At 51.6% G+C, this 22,664-nt stretch overlaps 1 protein-coding gene across 5 annotated transcripts in view; it reads left to right on the top strand.

The window, feature by feature from the left end:
• The window catches only part of CASZ1 (castor zinc finger 1), a 131,115-nt gene that overhangs the window by 39,859 nt on the left and 68,592 nt on the right, over window positions 1-22,664 (top strand). For 4 of the 5 annotated variants that reach the window (XM_073316925.1, XM_073316928.1, XM_073316930.1 and 1 more), the window contains exon 2: window positions 17,442-17,990. In XM_073316925.1, the coding sequence (XP_073173026.1) occupies window positions 17,442-17,990 (549 nt within the window). Of the gene's footprint in view, window positions 1-3,476; window positions 3,528-17,441; window positions 17,991-22,664 lie in introns of those variants that run through there. The other variant, XM_073316926.1, reaches the window with a different exon arrangement.

Below are 22,664 nucleotides of genomic sequence, written 5' to 3' on the forward strand. Positions count from 1 at the left end.
TATTGGAGGGGGCACTCCAGCTAGCTCTAGAACCCCGGGGCTTTCTGTTGTGGGCTCCCTCCACCATGTGCTTCTGGTTCAAAATGCAAAAAGTTTCATCCCAAGGGTGAAGGGACCAGAAGACCAGTAGCTGGGTGGTGGGTGTGTTTCATGTCTAACCCCATGGTCATGACCATGGGGCAACCTTTGGTCCCAGGATACCCCAGGGCACCACACTGCCCCGTGGCTCTTGGCCATCATGTTACCCCAAAGCCCCAAGGACATAGCAGTTCATTGATCATCTCTACTCTGCACCTGCACAGGGACCTGTGTCCCCCTAAAGTCATCCAGCAGCTAAATACTATTTTCCCACACATGAAAGCTATAAATAGGAACCTTTGGGGAGGAAGAACAGGCTTCACTAAAATCCACCGGACAGACTGAATTTTACAGTGGGCAAAATAATAGGTGCTTCTGGGCTAGGGACACTTAAGACCAGCGAACTCCCAATAAAAAACACTATTAATGGGGCTCTCTGGATCAACCCTTGGGTGTGAGGGTTGCGAGATGGGCAGAGATGAGCATCTCAGCTTAGGACTGCCAGGCGTCTGTGTCTGTGAGAGCAGCCACAGCTTCTTCCCCCCTGTCATTCCCCTCTCCCCCATGGCCAGTAGGGTCACTTTGGTTGGAGAGCAAGCTGAACTCAAGGGTAGAGCCCCTTGGACAGAGCCAAGGAGCCGCTGTATAAAAAAACGCTGAGGTTTCCTTTTTCTGTACAGCGCGTTTCCCTAAATTGCCTTTGACTCTGTGCATCGCTAATGAAAGTTTATGCCCTTGTTAGAAGGACAGACAGGTCCGTTCCAGTTAGGGCTGGGTCTGTCCTTCTGCCAGCTGCCCTCCCCACACACACGCACACACATACTCTCCCCCACCCCACCCCCCAGTGAATAAGTGGAGGCTGTTATAAAAAAAAGGGTAGGGGGAGGAGGGGGAAAATTTCCATATTTGTGTAAGTTGCTTTAAAAGCATTTTATCATGTCATAAAAAAAAAGGAAAGTACTTTCAGAAATTGATCCTGCACACGAGCCATTGGACAGAAGGACGGCGGGATGTTAATGGCTATTTTGCTCCAGGGTGGCTTATTAAAAAATTTATACATAAATGCTTAAAATTGCATAAATTATTTAAAAAAAACCAACAAAGTAAGCAATTTGCAATCCCGATTCCCTTTTTCTTTTTTCTCCCTATCATCCTTTTCTGCCCTTCTTCCTTTTATTTTCTTTTATAAAAATTTTCTCCTTCCTTTTCTCTCCTTCACATCCCTTTCCTGTCTGAAAATTTGATGCGACCAAAATACTAAACAATAATTATAATAATTTTAAATGCCCCGCCGCCGAGCTGGGGATGGAGGGATTGAGGGGAAAAAAAGAAAAGAAAGAAAGAAGTTTGGATGTGATGAGTGTTTCTCGCAGGCGTGGAATGTCACCCACATATCCTGGAGATTGTACTGGGGAGGTTTATGATGGTTTCCCATTGATTTGTTTCCCCGACGCAGCTGCCGACCTCTATTGAGGGACAAACATAATCAGCACTGACGCAAATTAGATGGTTATTCGTTTTGAAAATTGACAGAAAAACAATAAAAAAGATGAAATGCTCCCAAATCAATAGATATAATGAAATTCAAATAATCCGAGAGATGAGGTCTCCATGGCAACTGATAATGTGGAAAAGAAAACAATTTAATAAAGGACAGACACACTTTGAAAACAGATTGGGCAAAGGGAAGGCGGGGGGGGCGAAGGAGGGAGGGGGGTTGTGGGTTGGTTGATGGGGGGGCAGTGGGGAGGAGGTGGTGGTGGTGGTGGGGAGTGGGGGGAGCCTGCTGGTTCTCCGGTTGGTTAGCGGTGCTGTAGTGAAGGATCACTGTCCATCCCAAGGACGCTTGCCATAATTAAGAGAGGCTTTCGGTCCAGAAAGTGCAGATTCAGGTTTTAATACACAAAATTATTTCAGGAGCACTGAATCGGAAAGTCGTTTGTTATGACCTTCCTGAGAGGCCTGGAGCAGGGCATGCTGGAGGCGCGGCGGCTGAGCCAGCTGAGTTATGGCATATTTGTGTTTTTATAGTGCGGAGGGGAGGGGGGAAGGGGGGGAGAAGGTTAAACAGTATTTACAGCTCAGTTGTTTTCAGAAAGGAAAGAGAAATAGAGTTCATGAAAAGATGCGAGTGGAAGAGAGAGAGAGAGAGATTCCCCTGCCCGGTGTATACACTCTGCTGGGACGCTAACTCCAAAGAGACACTCTCCGATGCTCTCTTTGCCTTAAGGTGTGAGGTGCAGAGGGATTGGGGGAAAGAGGGGCTCTTTGGTGGGATGGGAACGTGTCTGTCCCTGCGGCTAAGTCTGTCTGCAGGGTCTGTATGGGATCCCGCTAGAATCTCACTCTGAGCTGCATAATAAATTGCTCTCTGCGTGTGAGCTTGTGCTGAAAGTCTGTGTGTGTCTATTCACAAGTGTGCTTCTGCATGTGTGTGTGTGAATACATAATAAATTGCGTGTGTATGAACAAATGCGTATATGCATGGTTACGTGTGTGAGTGAATGAATGCTGCTGTGTGTGTAGGCACAAGTGTGCTTTTGCCTGTGTGTGTATGCACAAGTGTGTATGTGCATAGTTATGTGTGCCTCTGCACATGTGTGTGAATGCATGATGTGTCTGTATGCACAAGTGTGTATATGCATGGCTACTTATGTGTATGTATGTGTGAGTACACCTCTGTGGGGGGAGTGTATGAATGCACAGCTTTATGCCTATGTACCATATATGTGTGTACATGTATCTCTGAGCATGTTTTGGTGTATATATAGGTACGTGTGCACATTTGCGTGCCTCTGCTTGTGTTTGTGCATGTTCACCTTCACGGCCTTTTGTGCCTGTGTTTGTGTGTGCTTGCATGTGTCAGTGTGCATGTCCGTGTGTGCCTCTGCATGTGTTTGGGCACCTGCATGACCATGTGTGTACACGTGTGCGCCAGTGCTGACGTGTTTGCAATTAAAGTGAGCGGCTGTTGCACATAGATCTGCTCAGGGGGCAGGGTAGATAAGAAGATGAGCCCTAATGACCAGAAGAAACATCAGCAAAAGGCGCGACAGAGAATTAGGCTGGGTCTGAGCCCAAGGGGTGCTGGTGTAAGCCCTCTCTCCCCCCCCCCACAGCCCTGCTCACTGAGGCTTTCGCATTCACTGCTGACTTTGACAGTACTGCTGAGTTGGACAGTCCCATGGATGACCCATTTAGTTTACACCAACGGGCACTTTCCTCTTGCAAAGCTATTAACCTTTTCCACACAGGACAGACAAACATACTCATAACTCTGCTGCACTGAAGTTATGGGCACCAGAGCTGCCATACAATTCAGAGACCCCAGAGCTCCCAGTGCTGCCATGTGATTACAGGCCTTGAGGACTCCTGGGACCTCCAGGCGGTGGCAGGCCCCAAGGCTGCTACACCACAACCCCACGCTTCTCTCCCAAGGATCATGCACTGTGAGTTCTGCACCCTTGCTCCATCCCACCACTGATCTTAGCCGCCACTTGAATGTCCATGGACCAGATGCCCACGTGCCCAGGTCCCACACATGACACGCTGCAGCCTGGGATTTTGAGGAGGGATGTAAGCACAGGCTGAGCTGCAATGAATGATCTAATTTTCCCTCCATCATGCAGCTCCTATTGAGCCCCTTCTCTGGCTGTGTAGGGATAACACCCTGATTTAGGACCTCTCCCCCAGAGCCCTGAAGAGAAGACACAAGAACGAGCAATTTCTGATCCTGTGCCCAGAGATCTCTTAGTGACTTTAGTACTGGGCAAAGGGGTTGGCTTGACAGCCCAGGAACAAACTTTCCCCGTGTTACCCTGCCAACTTGCTTCAAACTTGAGCTGAGGGGATCCCCTTTTAGGGGTGAGGGGAGTGTCCATTCCCATGGCCCACTCGACCCATGGCCTCTCTATTGAACATGCCCACCCAGAGTCCAGTTTGTGCCACAGAGTGTAGAGGCTTTGGACCTGATCCAAAGCTAATTGAAGTCAGTGGGCAGCTTTCCACTGACTTTGGTGGTGGCTGGATCAGGCCTTGCGTGTGAGATAACTCATTTCACCTAGGCTGCCGACAATGGCCAGTAACAGCATGGAGCGATTCTCCACAGAGCTGAGTTCCAGAACACATTGCCAGTCCCCTGAGCCAGCTAGTCCCTGTCACAACACCTGCAGTCACACACACGCTTGCCCTGTGCCTCCCTTGCCAACGGCAGGCTGCCACACAGCTCTGTTTTATTGAAGTTCCCCTCTGCCGGAGCCCCCTCACTGCAGTCTCTGGCAGTCTTGGGGTGCAGCTTTTCACACAAAGAAGGCCCTGTAGGAATTGGGCTGGACTGGGTGTCTCCATTGGGGTTCCATGAGATGGAGGCCTGATGTGCTCCCTGGGCTTGCTCCAAAGATCTTGTGTCCTATGATGCTGGAAGTTCACATTCTCTCTACTATTTCCATGGCCCTTCTTGTTCCAAGGCAATTCCCAGTAGCTTGGCCAAGCCACCTCTGTTACAGGCCTTCCTCCTGTAGGTGTTTCCTGCCTGGGTGGATGCAGCCTGTTGGCCCTCCAGAGCCAGGCAGAGCTGCTGTGCTTTCCTGTGGCTGGGGAGCTGGCCACAGGGGAGGGAGAGCAGGGGAAGGAAATCCTCAGAGTTGAAATAGGAAAGGGAGAGGAAACCTGGCCTGAGTTTAATAGATCGAGGCTCTGTCTGCCAGAGCTCTTATCTCAGGGTCTCTGCACGTCCTTATTGCCTGGGATCCCCCACCATGGCTCCCTACTACAGCCTTTGTGTCACTTCCCCATAGTTTTTTCTGGGGGTATCCTGATCTCTTGCTATCTCTTGTGGACCGCACACCAACCCATCAGTCTTTCTCTATGTCCTCCATGCCAGATCCCTCAGTTTGTGTTAGGGTGTCCTGTCTCAGCCCTTTCTGGGCTTGTTGGGGTCCACCTGCACCGGTCCCTCAGCATTTCTCAGGCTCCCGTCCAACATCAATCCTCATCATCATCAGGGACTGTCTCCCATACTGGCCTCTTGCACCCACACTGATCCCTTGATCATACTTTGAGTCCTTTACTAGCCCCCCATCCCCTGATCTTTTGGTATCTTCCCTTCGGTGTCTTCTGGGATTACAGATCTGCCCCAGCCCCTCCTTGTCTTTGCCAGGAAGCACTTCCTCCTCTGGCCCACACCTCAGCCCTGTTCTTGCTCTATCTCTTAGACGCAGCATCCTGAGGAGCTCCATCTCTGTGTGTGTGGAAAGGTGAAGTTAGATACTGTGTTTGCATTTAGTTACCCTGACAACATGCCTGCTTCCTAGAGAGCTTTCCAAGGGCCACAGCCAGGGCTCTCAGACCTGACTGTTCCTCCTTTGCTCTGCCTTCCTCTCTCTCTCTCTGTCTTTCCCCTTGTTTTCCTCAGGACCTGTGGGGAGACTGATGGCTGGATTGTGATGTAGATGTTAACAGTACTGCCTGATTTATAGAGTTACTTAGCCTAAGTGAGGCCACTTAGACTCATCTGGATAGCAAACCTTTTAACTGGACTAAAATAATAATAATAATAATTAATAATAAATAATAATAAAAAATAAGGGAAGGATGGGAACCCAGATCAGAAAAGGAGATCCTCCCAGCTTTCTGTTATTTTTTAAAAAGAAAGAAAAACTCCATAAGGCAGAAGGTGCCTCGGGACCAGCCTCCCTGCAGCCCCGGCTCAGGCAGCAGCGAAAACCTTGCTGACTGCTCACAACCAGCCCTTGCACTGGGGATTGGGTTTCCTCAAAAATGTTCCATAAAAGCCCCTGCACTGAAGGGTTAGCTGGAAAGTGGCTACAGGACAGAAAGGGCTCTCAAGCCATTTCTAAAACTGGTCTGACTTTCCCTCCTCGTATCGTTATTTGTATTCCAGTAGCACCTAGAGGCCTCGGCGATAGTGCTAGGTGCTGTCTGTACACATAGTGAGGGACAGTCTCTGCCCCAAATAGCTCACAATCTAAATAGACCCACTAGACTGACAGTGGGAGGAGAAACAGAGGCACAGCGTGGGGAAGTGGCTCCCCTCACCCAGTGTCCCACCGCAGGCAGGCGGCAGAACAAGGGATAGAACTTCCATTGCTACTTTCCCCTCTCTTCTTTCTCTCTCTGCTCCTTTTCTTCTCTCAGTGAGTACCACAGGTTAACTGCATGTTGTGAAAGGGTCCCTCTCGTGCCCTGGAAACCCAGAGCTTGTGCAGTATATGCCAGCGTAATGTGTGGGACAGAGGGGGAGAGATGGGCAGAACCGTGTGGCAAACCAGTATTCGGAGGTGAGCAGGAGAATAGTAACTGCTAACACAATGCCATGAAGCAAGACACAAATAATTCAGCACCGGGTGTAGACAGGACCAAACCACATGCAGGATTGGGCCAGTAACCTGCTCAGAGCAAGGTTTGGGCACGTTTTATTTTCAGTTGGCACTGAACGTTGTAATTAAACCACTTTCATTACCCTTTGAGCCAGTTGTTTGGGGAAAGGCTTGTGAAGAGCTAATGCAACAGAGATGGACTTATGCAATGCAAGGTGAAGGGGTCGGTGCAGTGTGAGCGAGAAGCTCAGTGCTGTGTAAGGAGGCCAAGGCAGGGTGAGGACGCAGTGCAATGATGACTGTTAACAGGTGGGTCTGCTCTGCTGCACGTCAGCCAGGTCTCTGTTCTCCGAAGGACTTTGTGTTGCAGCTCTTTGCACCATTGCAGCAAGAGTGTCTGAGTCTGGGCTGTTTTGGGGCCAGCTCCCAGTGTGAGGTCTGTGTTGCCTCTCTCTCCCTGGCCAGTGATATATGGCATAAATTAGGCCTCTGAAGGGGGATACTGCATCCTTAAGAAGAAATATGTCCTCATTTTTCTTAAACACCGTTTGCACTGAGTGAAATGTTTAGAAGGGACGCTGAGGGATAACTTTATTTCTTACCAGGGAGTTCAGAGCCGTTCAGTTAAACCCATAAAACACTGGGAGTAGGGAAGCTGACAGCCTACCCGTGCATTAGAAAAGCCATTTCTCATCCAGGGGAAATTCACCCCACACTGGGGCCTCACATTTACCAATGGAGTGGTTTGGGGGCAGATGCAGGGCCCTTTCTCTTGGCTGCCCTGGGGTTCTCCAGGCTGATCAGGTGAGGGTAGGAAATAACTCCATTTCACAACAGCAATCCTGCGCTTTGAACATGCTGCCCATCTGAGGCTCTCACAACACTGCAGCTGATTAGATAGAGCCACGTGGGTAATTATCATCATCCTCATCCTATAAGTGAGGAAACGGAGTCACAGAGGGCTGAAGTGACCTGCCCAAGGTCACACAGTGAGTGAGAGCCCAAGAGTCCTGACTCCCAGTCCCCTGCTCAAATTACTAGGCCACAGTCCTTTCCAAAGCAAGGAACAGGACTCAGGAGTCCTGGCTCCAAATTCCCTGTGTGAATCTCTAGGCCATGTTCCCTTCCAGACCCAGAGGTGGAACCTAGTATGCCTGGCTTTGAGTCCTCTGCTCTAATCACTAGATCTTTCTTCCTTAAGAAGATTCATACTCCACTGAACAATGAAGTACAGGGTCTTGAAAGTGGGGCAGAGGGTTGGGGAACCCCTGACTAGGTAGGTGTGTACAGTAGCAAGACCTGTTACAGGTGTGGGGAGGGATTGGTCCTGTCTGGGATTCTTTCTCCAGTAGCTGGTGAACAGGACACCAGGCACCCAGGTAATGCAAGATGACATGCCATCCCTGGGGCCCGCAAGTCCAAGGGCACAGGGCCACAGGTGCATGGCTGGGAGGCGCACGAGGCATCAGCGAGGGAGAGGGCGGCATTTTTATTTTATTTTTTTTTATTTTGAAGGCCTGACGCCAAAAGATTTAATATTTGTTTGAAATGAGAAACAGTTCTCAAATGAATTTGGAGAGCCTGGGAATTAATGTCACCCCCCCACACACACGCCCCTACTCACCAGCCTTCCCCCCCCATTTCAATTTCTGAAGCCTGCTGATTTGAATATTTATAAATATCAGTAAATTATTTATTGTAGCAATCTGCTGTGCCATTTCACCAATCGCCGTTAACACTTTAGGGCTCGCTCTTCAGGAGAGCACGGCTGGAGAGAATGGGTACCTGGGTGCCAGGGCAGGGAGGTGCATGCCTACAGCCAGAAGAGGAGGGCTTCTTCACTGTGTGTAGCCAGAGGGCTGCATGGGGTGGCTTGCTAGCGGGGTTTGCCTCTGTGTGTCACATGGGGCAGGGGAAGGTTGGAGGTGTTTACAGAAGGGGATAGGAACCCTTCTGTGTGTTGCCAGGAAAGATGGAGAGGACGTTGCTGGGAGCATGGGGTTGGAGAAGGTGTGTTGTCTAGGGAGAATCAGAGAGGGTGTGTTGGTGGGAGGGGAGGGCTGGAGTGGGTGTGTTGGCAGGGAGGGCAGAAGGGAAGGTTGCCTGGCTGTGTATTTCCTGAAGCAGTCCTGAGAGCTGTGCCCTGTGGTGGGGTGGGGTGGGCACCTTCATTGGCAGCTCAGAGCCCAGCACTAACCCTACCTGTTTTTAATTTCCACTATCTGTGGGGAGAGGGAGGGAATTTGTCTAAGACCCCCAGTAATTAAGTTTCTCTAGTGAAAATATGCCCAATTCATATCTGATGTGGCTGCTTTGGTGGGGACAAGAAGGTTTGGGGCGTTGATCTGTTAATGAGTTGTATTGGCAGAAGGTCCTTGGCAGAAGTCAGGAGGATCAGAGTGGTCAGAGCCACTGGGGTGGTACAAGAGTGCGAACCCCCAAAATGGCTTGCACAGAAAGCTCTCGCATGTTAGAGGGGACCCCACTCTGTCTCCCCTCGTCCCTGGGCAAGGAGGGAAACTCCTCTCTCTGGGCCGGATTCTCTGTCACTCCTTCCTCTGTTTTCTGTGCCCATGGATGCCGGCTTCTGTAGAAGAGTGCCCAGGGAGTGCCACCTGCACATTGCCCCATCACTGCCACCAGCACACACCAGGTTAACTTGGCAGTGCTGAAAGGTCTGTGGCTAAGCCAGGGGAGCAGTTTGTGTACCCAGCCCTCTAGACTGTGCCCACGACCTTTCTCCCAGCCCTCTGCAGCTGGGTTGAGTCAGGCTCTCGCAGCGGGGAGTGGGAGAAAGGGTCACCGCTGCAGGCTCTAGCGCAGGGCTGAGCAGTCAGTGCCTGGCAGTGGAAGACAAGCAGCACAGGGCTGAGCCGGGCTGGATGCAGGGAGGCGCCTAAGGCAGAGCCTGGTGGCAGAGAGCTCCTCTGTCCTTAGCTCTTTTGGGGCTTTTTCCAGTTCATGTGGGGGAGCACCGAGGTTGGGGGGAAGCAGGGAGTGCAGCTGGCCACGCTGTGGGGAAGGCTTTCTGTTCTCTCTCTCTCTCTCCCTCTCTGCCCTGTACAGGGCAGACCTGGAGCCCTTTCGGTCTGATTTCCGCACCGTGGGCTTTCCCCAGCCTCTCACACGCTCATGCAGGCGGAATCCATGTTAGTAGGGCAGAGGAGACTGTTAAAAAGCCATTGTGAACTCCCCAAGGTCAGGCACAAGAGACAGCATCCACTAATCCAAGGTCATTTCCTGGGCTAAAAGCAATAAAATGTTTTATTGATAAACTGAAGAGGGGAAAATATACACACTAAATCCGCTCTCACACATCCTGGGCCATGCATGGGCCGCAGCTGCCTCCATCGTAGCCCTGCCCAGGATAATGCAGGAATTGTTGCCCTAATTGTCTGGCTGGCATTAGCAGGGCACTCCTGTGGGGGAAGCACACCATGCTGGCACTGACAGGGCACTGCGTGAGGAAGCTCACCACTCTGGAGACCCAGTTGGCACTGGCAGGGCACTGTTGTGGGGGAAGCTCGCCACACTGGAAACTCAGTTGGCACTGGCAGGGCACTGCTGTGGGGGAAGCATGCCGTGCTGGGGACCCAGCAGGAAATGGCTGTGAAGGTTTGGCTCTGTCTGAGGCATCCCTGCAGATCGCAAGTGTGAAAGGCCCCAGCGTGTAGCATCCTTGGCTCGCGCTTGGCTCGCCGCCCTCCCTGCTTAGGGCTCCTTGGTGGTGTGGATTATCTCCATTCACGCTCGTGCCACAGCCGTGAAAAAAGAAAGGGACTGTGCAGTGTTCCCCCATCCCAAATAGCACCATTAATAATTGATCGAATGAGAGCTCGCAGCTCCTGGAAAGCTGGCACCGGGGCCTCCCTCCTGAATGGAGCTGCTCAGCTGGGCTCAAAACTCTTCAATAAGAATATGAAAGCTCCATCTGTTCAACGTACATGGCCCTCGGAAGTGACAATCCTCACAGTCCCTTCCCACTGCCAGACCCCAGTTCCAAAGCCAGAGCCTCCTTTCTATCCCCTTCCCCCCAACCAGAACCCCCTCCCCACAGCCAGGAACGTCTCCTCATCCCCTCCCCAGAGCCAGAGCCCTTCCCCACAGTCAGAACCCCCTCCTTCTCCCCTTCCCCCAGCCAGAACCCCCTCCCCACAGCCAGGAGCCTCTCCTCATCCCCTCCCCAGAGCCAGAACCCTTCCACACAGTCAGAATCCCCTCCTTCTCCCCTTCCCCCAGCCAGAACCCCCTCCCCACAGCCAGGAACCTTCCTCATCCTCTCCCCACAGCCAGAACCCCCTCCTCATCCCCTCCTCACAGCCAGGAATCGCTCTGAACCCCCTCCCCACAGTCAGGACCCACTCCTTCTCCCGTTCTCACAGCCAGAACCCCCTTCCCCACAGCCAGGAGTCGCTCCTCATCCTCTCCTCACAGACAACTCCCTCCCCACAGCCAGGACCCCCTCGTCATCCCCTCCCCAAAGCCAGAACCCTTTCCCCCCAGTCAGAACCCCCTCCTTCTCCCCTTCCCACAGACAGAACCCCATCCCCACAGTCAGGAACCTCTCCTCATCCCCTCCCCACAGACAGAACCCTCTCCTCATCCCCTTCCCAAAATCAGGACCCTCTCCTCATCCTCTCCCCACAGCCAGAATCCCCTCTTCATCCCCTCCTCACAGCCAGGAATCGCTCTGAACCCCCTCCCCACAGTCGGGACCCACTCCTTCTTCCGTTCCCCCAGCCAGAACCCCCTTCTCCACAGCCAGGAGTCGCTCCTCATCCTCTCCTCACAGACAACCCCCTCCTCACAGCCAGGAAACCTATAATCCCCTCCCCACAGTCAGGACCCCCTCCTCTTCCTCTCCCCACAGCCAGAACCCCCTTCCCACAGCCAAGAACCCTGTCATCCCCTCCCCACAGCCAGGACATCCTCCTCATTCTCTCCCCCTAGCCAAAATCTCCTCCTCACACCTAGGATGCCCTTCTCTTCCTGTCCCCACAGCCAGGACCTCCTCCCTACCCCCTCCCCAACCACAACCTACTTACCCCACATCCAGAACTGACCCCCGCCTCTTGATTCCCTTCCTCCTCAACCAGAGACTTTTCCCACACCAGTCCCTGCCCACAGAGCTGGAATTTCTCTCCCAAGCCCAATCCTTCCCTCTCAGTGGGGATCCCCCATTTCCCAACTCATTCCCGCACCAGACTCACCTTATTCCTTTTATGCATCCACACTCCCGCTCCCCATACAGACAGAGTGCCTCCTATCTACCTCAGTCCTTCTTTATAACACCTAGGCTCCCCTTTTCCCCTACCCCCCAGACCAGGATCATAAGGGCTGGATTCTCCTCTCACTGATGTGGGAGTAACTCCATGGCACACAATGGGTTCAAAGCAGGGTGAGAGGGGGCCCAGGAGTTCTACTCTGAAGGAAGGCAGGAGGCATGTAGAGAGAGGCATGAGTGTGTGTAGTTACAGCTGTACTGGGGCAGGTGGGAGGGAGGTAGAGACTCCATTGCAGCTCCTGTGGTAGAGGATGCTTTCCCTCGGAGCTCCCTTGCTGTCCCCTTGTTTTTGCTCGCTTAGAACTCCCTATACTGTTGTCCTTTCAGCCTGACATTGTCCATTCTTGGTGGATTATTTAGAACCCCTGCTGCCCTTTCGGAGTATGGGGTGAGGGAAGTGGTTTTCCCTTCCCTCCCCAGTCTTGCTCTGTATTCGTCTAGCTCCAGGAACTCCAGCTGGCTGTCATTCAAAGCTGGAACTCAGCAGGGACCTGATGCTCAGCCTGGTGGAGGGCATGGTTGGATGTGATCTGAAAGAGTGTGGGTTTTGGTTAACAAAAGGTCCAGTCGTGAGAGACAGGGTGGCCTTGGATGGGGACTTAGAAGATCTGGGTTCTGTTTGTGGCTGTGCTACAAGCCTCCTGTGTGATTTTAGGCCAGTCACTTAATCTCTCTGTGCCTCAGTTCCCATCCATAGAACTTTGATGCATCTGTTTCAATTGTAAGCTCCTCTGAGCAGGGACTGCATCTTGCTTCATTTGTATAGCACCTAGTGCAGTGGGGCCCTGATCTCACTTGGGGCCTATAGGTGCTTCCAGAATACAAACAATAGTAGTACATCCTGGAGCCCAGACTCCACTGGGAACAGGACTGAGCCAGCTTGGCAGGGCGAGGACCATTCAGGGACCCTGTGCTGGACTCACTTGCTACGTGATGTTCACCTCAGAGACGGCAGGTTTCCAGCAGGGCCACTGGACAGGCAAGTGCCATTCTGCAAAGGCAGCTTTTGTCACCGTGAGGTTATTCTTGGGACTTCTTCCCTTTAGTCTTTCCTCCCTCCTCTCCCTCTTTGCTTTCCCTCTCTTGGCCCTCCCCTTCCTTCAAGTGAGGTGCGGCCTTCCATGCTCTCAGACAGCAGCTCACATCTTCTATCTGAGCACCCCTTTCTCCCTCCCCCCATGAGTGTGGGGCCCTCGCTGGCTAAGAGGGAACAGCTAGGCTGTTGGGTGCAATGGCAGCAGGCTGGGGATAATGGAGGGTCCTGTTAGGGTTCTGGGGGTCAGTGAACTTGAGAAGGAGGTTCCACCCGCCCTCCCGGGGTCCTATGCTCCATTTGCACCCCTTGTTCTTCAGACCGGTCCCCCTTTGTGCTGTAGGCAGTCTCAAGGCAGAGCAGGGGGTGGCTGCATCTCCTCCACCCCGGGGCTGCACTATACACTCTCTGCGGTATTGTTTTCAGAGGAAGTGCTCAGTGTAAATAGAGCATGTGGGAGAGTTTGTCCTGGGCAGAGATGAAAAGTCCCTGTGACAGGTTCGGGTTATAAATGGCTTCCTCAGATTGATGTGAAATCAAAACATTTCTGTTTGGGAGAAGAAAATAAAGGGGGATGTTTACTTAGCCAGGAATCTTTAAACAGTGCAATGGAGACGCAGGGTGATGTGGGGTGTGGGGGCACAGTTTGGAGGGGAGGGGAGACTCTGCTTAGCTCCCAGAATCTACCCACCCCTTGTGCAGAGGAGACGGGTGAGGATCCCTGGCTCAGCAGCTCAGTTCCACCCCCTCTGCTTGCATGAAGGAAGCACAGAGAGTCCGGCATCAGTGGGTTGAAGGTTACCTAAGGCGTCCGTCCCTTTTAGAAGCCAATGACCCCTAGGGAGCGCGCTCTCCTCCTGAACCCTTGGCCCAGCCTGGGCAGAGGGGGAATCAGTTGTGCTTATACAGGGCCCTTCCTCTAAGGCTGTTGAGCGGCAATGGAAGCCCACCACATTACAGATAGGGAAACAGAGGCACAAAGAGGCGAAGTAACTTGCACGGGCTCACACAGTGAGTCAGCTACAGAGCTGGGAATAGAACCCAGGAGTCCTGATTCCCAGCCTCCTGTGCTGACCATTAGACCACATATCCCACCCCATCCCCTCCGGCTGACAATGGAGCGCAGAAGTTCTGACTCCCAGTCCTTTGCTCTGACCACTGCCGCATGGAATGACACCATATGTGAGCATGGCATTTGAAAGAGTGCCCCTTCCTGGCCCCTGACAGCACATTTGAGCTCAAGGGTCTCTGACAGAACAGCTGGGGAGGGTTTTGTGGGGGTACTGAGGACAGTTACAGAGGTTCAGACGTGCCCCAGTGCTGGGCCATGAGATCCAGGACACAAACCCCACCTTCAGAATAACAGGGTTCCTGGAAACTGGGGGAAGGAGAAAAGCCTGGCAGAAAGTGTGAGTGGAGCAGGGCAAAATAGTTGGTGGAGCAGATGTGAGGGCAACATGATGGGGATTAAGGGGAGATATGATCTGCGAGAGGACCCCACAGATACAGGTGGAGAAGAGAGAGAGAGCCGTTGGATGGTGCAGAGCCACAGGGGATGATGAGGTGGGGCAGAGGCCGGCAGGGCAGAGGCACAAGGGGTGAGATGGAGAGAGGCACAGCCAGGAAGGGAAGACGAGTTGCAGGCTCCCTCGAGCTGAGACATATGCAGCAAGTGCAGCCTCGCGAACGTCTGTTCTCCTCTTCCTTTGAATAAATATTTATAGATTCATTTGTCATCTGATGCGCGCATTTGGTTGCTCACCTCCAGGCCAGAATAATGGGACCTGCCCTGACTGTAGGAATGAAGGGGAGCAGCAGAGTAGGGAGAATCTCCTTCACCCTAAACTCTGGAGTTAGGGGCTGCTGATATTCTGCTGTCCCGTTACCTCCAGCTGTGAACTTGTCTGGTCTCACTATCCGAGCGGGGTTGGGCCTCGTGAGAACTAAGGTGGGGGACTGCCAAGCATGGCTAGAGAGAGTGGTGCTGGTGAGTCATAGATGACCGAGTGCCCTGCCCCGTGCCAGGGCACCGCATGCTGCTAGAGATGCTGTCCTAACCACCTGCAGTCAATGAAGCTCCCCTGGCCCTTTTCCTGAGCACACGGGCGTAACCTCGGTTTCCTGGCCTGATTCCAGTTGGAGTGATTAGCAGTTCCGGCTGCCTCCTTAGATTCTCTCTGCAGTTTCAGTAGTACACAGGATCCTTCTTCACTTCCTGTCCTAAACGGATGGTGGACGCATGGGTGGCTGGGTAGAAGTGCACAGGTGTATGTGGTTTTGCATCCTGTCAGTTTTGGCCTATGTTCATTTGGGGATGACCCATGTTTGTGTGCGGAGGGTGAGAGTGTAAGGAGTAAGTGTGAGCAGGGTGTGCACGTGTAAGTGTATGGGTCCAGGGGGATGTATATGCCTCTCTATGTGTGTATGCATATGTGCATGTGTGTGCGTGAGAGATGAATGCATGTGTCTGCATTGGGGGATGATACGCATTTTGCTTGGGTGCGTGGCTGGGCTGGGTGCAGAAGGGGATGCACTGTTATAAGGCCACAGTGTGCATTTGTGCCTCCCTGTGTGTGTGAGGGTTGGGGAGGCTGACACATGTTTGTCACGGGGTGGGGGTGTATTTTTCTTACACTCCTTGACAGGAGAGTGTGTCTGAAGCTGTCAGGAGTTTACGCTAAGCAGCCGCTCTCTGGCTCTCGGACAGAGTCTAAAGTTTCAGTCTATTTGTATTGGGCTGTCATGTTATGGGATTAGGGGCTGTCACAATGGCTTCTGGGTGCATCGTAGGGGATCTGATTAAGCGCTTCTGTGCAGCAGGACCTTCAGGGCTGGCCATCAGAGTTATTGGGGGAGCCTCAGCAAAAGGCACTTTTGCATGGAAAGCACCAGTCCTCTGAGATGCGGAGGAGATGGTTCTCCTCTGCCCTGCCCCTCTGATGGACATGAAGTCAAAGGGCACATTTTCCAGGGAGGGCCTGGAAATACACCCACATCTGTTGGCCTGCATGAAACCCCACGCTTATGTGGGCACCTAGCCATTTTGCGGGTGCCTTTCCCAGAGTCCCACTTAGGAGAGAAGTGTGAGTTCAAGTGAGAGTGTTGCCTATGCTTTCTGGCCTCAGGAGACCAAGGGAGAAGTCAGGTGAGTCTTTGTGTGACCCAAGGACAAGGGGCAAGGATGGAGAGTTTTTGCAGGGCTGGTTGTTACCAGAGAAGGGGGAGGAGCAGAGAGAATAAGCAGGATGAGAGAGTGAGTGTGGCTAGAGGGACAATAGGGGAAGATACAGGCCCACAGTAGAGAGGGCTCAGAGCGAGAGTGAGAATAGGGTGCAGCAGGCACACGTAGAGAACAAGGGAGTGGCAAGAGCATCAGAGCACAATGAGTGTGAAGAGGGATCAAGGGGATGGCAAGAGCACCGCATGCGTGCAGAGTGGCCACGACAGATGTGGCAAGATAGCAGCTGGGGTGCAGAAAGTGAGGGCATGCGTGACACTGGCAGAGTGAAGGCTGTATGCTCTTTTCCTGCCTTTGGACCTTTAACCCTTTCTTAGCCTGGACACTCTTAAAGGCCATCTGAGAAACAACAACTGTGTAGCCCTAATGTTCTCTTTGTGCAGTTTGCAGCTTTTAATTGGATTAAATCTTGTTAATAGTTAATAATTATACAAGTGACTTTGTGGTAGGGGCTGATCAGTTCAAGACATATTCCCTCACCTTGAAGTTAAGGTCCTTCCTTCCTTCCTTCCTGTCTCTCCGTTTCCATCCCTCCTTGACTAGTTGTCACATATGAATAAACTACGTTAAAATGACAAACCCCAACCAAGATTGTGCAAAGACGCATAAGGGTGGAATTTCCTATGTGTGTGTGTGAGGTGGAGAAGGGGTGTTACTGACTGATACTAAACCCCAGTACTGTTCCCTCCTTTCCCCTCCCATCTGATTCTCAGGATACAAGTAAATTGCACTGAGGCCAATGGAGGAGTTGCTTAAATTCCCTGGGGCTAGAATTTGGAGCCCTATCTTTCCTACAGACACCTCTGATGTAACTCCATTGGCAATTGTGACAGCTGCCATCTTGGCCAATGCACCGGGCATTGAACTGGGGACCTCCAGAGCTAAAAGTCTGAGTAACTACAGCTTAAGAGAAAGAATCCAGGCTCCCTAGGCAGGGCTGCACCCAACTTGTATCCTCTGTGGCTCAGGCACACAGGGGGATCTGTTCCACTGAATGCATCCAATGAAGTGAGCTGTAGCTCACGAAAGCTTATGCTCAAATAAATTTGTTAGTCTCTAAGGTGCCACGAGTACTGAAACCTACAATTATACGAGAGGTGAATTTTGCCTGGGACATTCAGGGACCCATTCCGCCAGATTCAGTCCTGGTGTAAGTGGCTGCACACTGAAGTCAGTGGCATTACACGCACTTACATCAGGGCTGAATGCAGCCTGACGTGTTTTAAAGGAGGCCTCTCTCTGTGGTGTTGCTGAAAGACTGTGGGTGAACTCCACATTACACTACCTGAGACACAGGTCCTCCACAAGGCATCAGGAGTTCATGGCAGTTCCTTCTTTCAGAGGGTAACACTGGCTGGCAGTGTTTTAAGGCAGCTGGGTGGGGTCAGATGTTTGTAAATGGGGTTTGAGTTTCTGAATGGCAGAGCTTTCCCTTTAATGCTGTTTATTTCTCCCTCTGTCTCTTTCCAGCTGAAAGAAGTATATGCACTAACGCAACCTCAGGAAAATCCAAGATGGCTGCCAAGCGCAAAGGCGGCCTGAAGCTAAATGCGATCTGTGCCAAGCTCAGCCGCCAGGTGGTCTTTGATCATGGGGGATCGGAACAGGTGCGGTTGGACAAGGGTCCCCAGAGGGAAAGCGGCAATAAGGAACCGCCCCAGCCTGAGACCAAGGAGCTGGGGGCCAAATTTTCTGATGGACTTAACCGTGTTCAGAAGATAGAGGAGGACAAGCGGAGGGAGGTGATTGAGAAGTGGGTGAACGGGGAGTACAATGACGAGACCCTGCTGGGCCGAGCAGAGGGCAAGGAATGTAAGGCCGCCGAGAGCGTGGAGGTGCCCCCTGAAGGGGTTTACATGATACAGCCCAAGGGCTGCAGCGATGAAGAAGATAATGGGGATGAGGCAGACGGCAGCTTCCCGGACGACAGGGATTCGGATGGGCCTGCCTCCAAGGATGAAAGTTACCGACCCTCCAGTGGCCAGACGGGCTCCAAGCTGGCTGGAGGAGCTGCCTCAGGTAAGTCATTGCCCCATCTACCACCCTGCACAATGGAGTCCTGAGACCAACATTTTAGGCAGGGCAGTGTGAGTCACCTCAGTTGCCCTACATCTATTGGGTAAACTTGACTACCAGAGCAGAGGAGTGAGCGACACTTTCAGAGCCCCTAAGTTCTCCACTGCAGTGGGCGGGCTGCTCTGTGATTTACAGCTGGGAGCTGCCCTTGAAGTCCCACTGCCCTGGAACCCCTTCTGGGGATTCCTTCATCTGGGTAGATCCCAAATCCCACCCCCAGATTCCTTCAACGAGTGGATTCCATATCCCACCCCCAGATTTCTTTATCTGGGTGGCTCCCACCCCACAGACCCCTTTATCTGGTTGGATCCATCTCCCGCTCCACAGATCCCTATATATAATTTAGATGAAGATAAAGGCATTTGTCACTATGTTTCATGTTCAGGTTTCCCGGTGGAGGGCAAGGCCCAAGCTGCTCTCCTAGCCGAACCTCCAGTATACTCTCAGTGTATTTATACACACACTTGCCTGCACGCTCCCCAGGATATGGCAGGCAGGTTTGTGTAAGCACACAAGTGCTCGCACGCACCCACATGCTGCATCTTCCACAATGGTAATTAATTCTAAGAACAGAGTCTAATTGCGGGAGACAAGGGCTGAGAAGAAGCTGCTATTTCTTGGAACGATATATTGCCCATCCTACCCCAGCTGGGTACAGACTCAGAGCTTCCCTGGAACACACCTCGCTGGCGCTCTCTCGTGTACCAGGCAGTGAAACTGAAGGGATGCTGTGTGTCAAGGGATGAGAGCTCATTGTGGAAAGGTGCTGCCAGTGCTAAAAGCTGTCCACCAGTCCCCCTGAAATAGACACGGAGGCCACATGTGGCACTGTGTCCTTGTTGGTGAGGTAGCAAGAGGAGAGCACAGGCCAGGGCCAGAGAGGGGAAGGGCTTGCTTTGCCTCCTTGGTTGGATTTGGTGCCTAGCTAGCTGAGCCTAAGGAAGTGGGATGAGTGCACAGGGATGTCCAGGAAACTGGAGGTGAGGTTGTTGTAGGGTGAGACAGGAAGCAGAAGAGGAGCCTACAGTGAGGGAAAGTGAGTGAAGCAGGAGGAGGAAGAGGGTGTGCAATGAGGAAGACTCAGCTGTGAGGAAGGCAATTTGCTGACTAAAGGATGAGCAGGAAAGAAGAACAGGACAGGAATATGGATGGTTAGACCACAGGCTTGGATGAACAGAAGGGCTGTCGTGTTTGTGTGTGTGTGTCTAGTTATGTGACTGTTGCCTTCACGATAATTGTGTCTGTTGCACATAAGTTTGTGTGCACGTACATGTTTGTTGCATGTGTTCACATTTATGTATATATGGTGTGTCTGTGTTTGTGTGTGAATGCTTCACATGTTTTTGTGTGTGTGCATATAGGTTGCATGTGTCCATGCAAGTGCTTGGCTACTGTGCCTGTTTGTTTATGCCTGTGTGTGCAGATTGAAGGCAGCAACTCTGGGTGTAAGAGTCCAGGTGAATGAAGGAATGGTGTGGGCAGATTAGCTGGGCGATTAGAACCGAGTGTAAGGCTGTGTCTACACTGCCACTTTCAGCACTAAAACTTTAGTCGTTCAGGGGTGTGAAAAAACACACCCACGAGCCACAAAAGTTTTAGCGCTGAAAAGCACCAGTATAGACAGTGCTTTGTCACCAGGAGTGGGATAAAGCTATCACCACTCGTTTGGGGTGGGTTTGTTTTTTTTATCGCCGGGAGAGCTCTCAGAGAGGACTCCCTGCCCTCTCCTCCAGCGGAACAGCACTGCCGCTGGCCCAGTGACAAACAACCCTTCCGACTGGGACACCACAATCCTCCACAGCTTTGTTTAGTTCTGTAAAGAAACCAGATTTCTCCTAATTTCTTTCTTTCTTTCTTTCTTTCTTTCTTTCTTTCTTTCTTTCTTTCTTTCTTTCTTTCTTTCTTTCTTTCTTTCTTTCTTTCTTTCTTTCTTTCTGTGATTGACTAATTTATTACTGTCAACATCCCCTCTATTGATATTAAATCCAGCCACATAACAGACACACTGCACATCCAGGTTCTTTCCTCGCTTCCAAGGTTATCCTAGCCAGACAGGCTGAGGGAAGTCCGGGGTTTACCCCCGGAGTGGTGATGCCGTCTTACTCCAGTCCTTTGTAAGGTGCTTTGTGAAGAGCTCTGTCCTGCTCTTTATACTCTGTTAGGGTGACCAGATGTGAAAAATTGGGACAGGGGGTGGGGGGTAATAGGCACCTGTATAAGACAAAGCCTTGAATATCGGGACTGTCCCTATAAAATCAGGACATCTGGTCACCCTGTACCCTGTGGTAACACTCGCTGCAATCAGGGAACCATACTCATGACTCAGAGAATCGATGAATTCCCAAGCCCTCAGGCTCTCCTGTCTGCCCCTAACTCCCAAGCACACTAGTGCCTGAATTCTGATTGGTGTATTACCCCTTCCAGGGGTGTTTCCCCCCCATGGTTACATGCAGTTTTAGAATTTTAGTTTACTCCTGACACAGAGAAATTCAGGGTCAGATTTGGCTCAGGCTGAATTTATCAAGAGGCACTGGTGGCCTGTATGTGTGTGCTGGGGGGAAGCCCAAGATGAATTACTTCATTACTGGGGAGGCCAGTGTCTCCGGATCAACATTCAGGGCCATTTAAGTGCAAGTGTGAATGGAAGCTCAGGGCTGATTGAATTCCCCAGTGTAGAGTGGGCCCCTCCTGCTGAGATCTAGATCTGTCACCCACTTGGGTTGAATCTCAGCACTTTGCAAATCCATCAAACTTTCCTTCTTTTGTGTGTGCCGTGTGTTTTCCTCCTCCTGCTAATAATGCAGCCCAAGCTCATCTCCGTCTGTCCATTCCCCTTCTGGAGAGGCACATTCTCTAGTCTTTGCGAGTTCAGTGGCAGCGCACATAATTATGCATATAAGATATAAACAGAGCTGTTTAATTATCCTTCGCCACATCAGTGACAGAGTAATTAACAAACATTGCAAGATCAATGAGGAAAAGTGTGACCTTCAGTTTCCTTTGATAGGAAAGCCCTTGTCGTTCCCAGACACAAGGTGATTGCGCCTGGACTCGGTTCGTAGTTTGGTTTAATTCCCCTTCTTTGCCCCTCCCCCTCACCGTTTGCAGCTCGGATTTGCAAAAAAGCCAAATGGGGTAGGGGAAAGGGAGAAAATAGAAGTATGTGGCCAACCTTTGGGAACTAAAAAGAAGCCAGTGGTAAGAAGAGAGAGGGTTGCCGGCCATGTGCCTTTTTAGGTCCAGAGCATCAAAGGATCACATTCAAATGCATGCAGTTATTGTGAGCAAGCAGGCCACGAGTGTGCAAGCTAACAGCACATACAGTGCCCGAAGGGCAGGAGCAGCCATAGGCGTTGGACACACAAACAGAGGCACATGCAGGTTTCATGCACATGTTTTGAGAGTCCTGTTGGAAATGTGCCCCTGACATCTCCCTGTAAACCACTGGGTGAGGATTTCTTTCTTTGGGAAGGACTGAGTTCTCCTCGTTTTCTCTCTTCATTTGAGCCAATCCACTTGTAAATTCTGGGCTTGTCCACACTGGTATTCAGACCTGGTGTAACCGGATGCAACTCCCATTGACTTAGATGGGGCTGCAGTTGCTGACACCAGGGAAGAATTTGGCCCTGTGGCTTGAAAAAGCAGCTGTGTGGCCTACGAGCAGGGGAATGGGAGGCAGGATTGTAGCTCCAGGGTTGTGGCTTGTCAGGGCACTCACCTAGTTTATATGGCCTCCAGATAACTACCTAGAGACCTTTCAGCAGAGCTCCTTCCTCCCTCCCTCATTCACATCTTCCACTAAACTCTCCTAGGATCTGATCCTGCAGTCTCTGCCAATTTGCACCTTAACACGTTCTGCTGCCCAGAATCAAAAACCTTATCAGAATGGATTGAGTGGAGTATGCAGAGAGCTTGCTGAGGACTGGCTTGAGCGTCAGCATTCAGGGCCAGCTTTTCAAGCCCCCAGACTCAGAAGTAAGATGGGACTCAGCCCAGGAGACACAAAGAAAGGTGGAATCCCCTGTGGAGGGACAGTCTTGTTCTCTGCCTGGTTCCCTCCTCAGACACAGGAGATTGACAAGAGCTGGTCTGAATGCGAGTCAACTTCCAGCCTCACCTTGTGTGTCTTCCCATCTCTGACAGACAGGGAGCATGTGCCAAATCTGAAAAGCGGGTGTTTGTCCGGAGACGGGTGACAGAAACTGTCACCAACACACAAACATGCTCGCTCCTTCGTTCTCACACATCCACAATCCTTACACCCGGACTGATGCATGCTTCCCTGCACATACTTTTATACACACTCACTCAGATCTCCTACACGGTCGTACACACACCGGTCTTACAATCTGCCCCACAGTAGGACAGTAGGGATAGTCACCCAGAGCCTTTTCCTCACTGAGCTTTCAAAGTTTCTTTCATTTATCTATTTATTTGTTTGTTTGCTTTATTTATTAAGCCTGCTCCATCCATCAGAAGGTGAACGTCTCCTCTTCTTCCCCCATTCCCTCCCATAAAGGGGTTTCCTCCCCACTTATAATTTCCTGGAGAACCTCCCGCACTAAGAAGCATTTCAGGGACCTGCACCAGTGCCCAGTTTCTCGCTTCTTTACCCTG

The sequence above is a fragment of the Lepidochelys kempii genome, chromosome 18 (assembly GCF_965140265.1).
Source record: "Lepidochelys kempii isolate rLepKem1 chromosome 18, rLepKem1.hap2, whole genome shotgun sequence".
NCBI classification, from domain to species: domain Eukaryota; kingdom Metazoa; phylum Chordata; order Testudines; family Cheloniidae; genus Lepidochelys; species Lepidochelys kempii.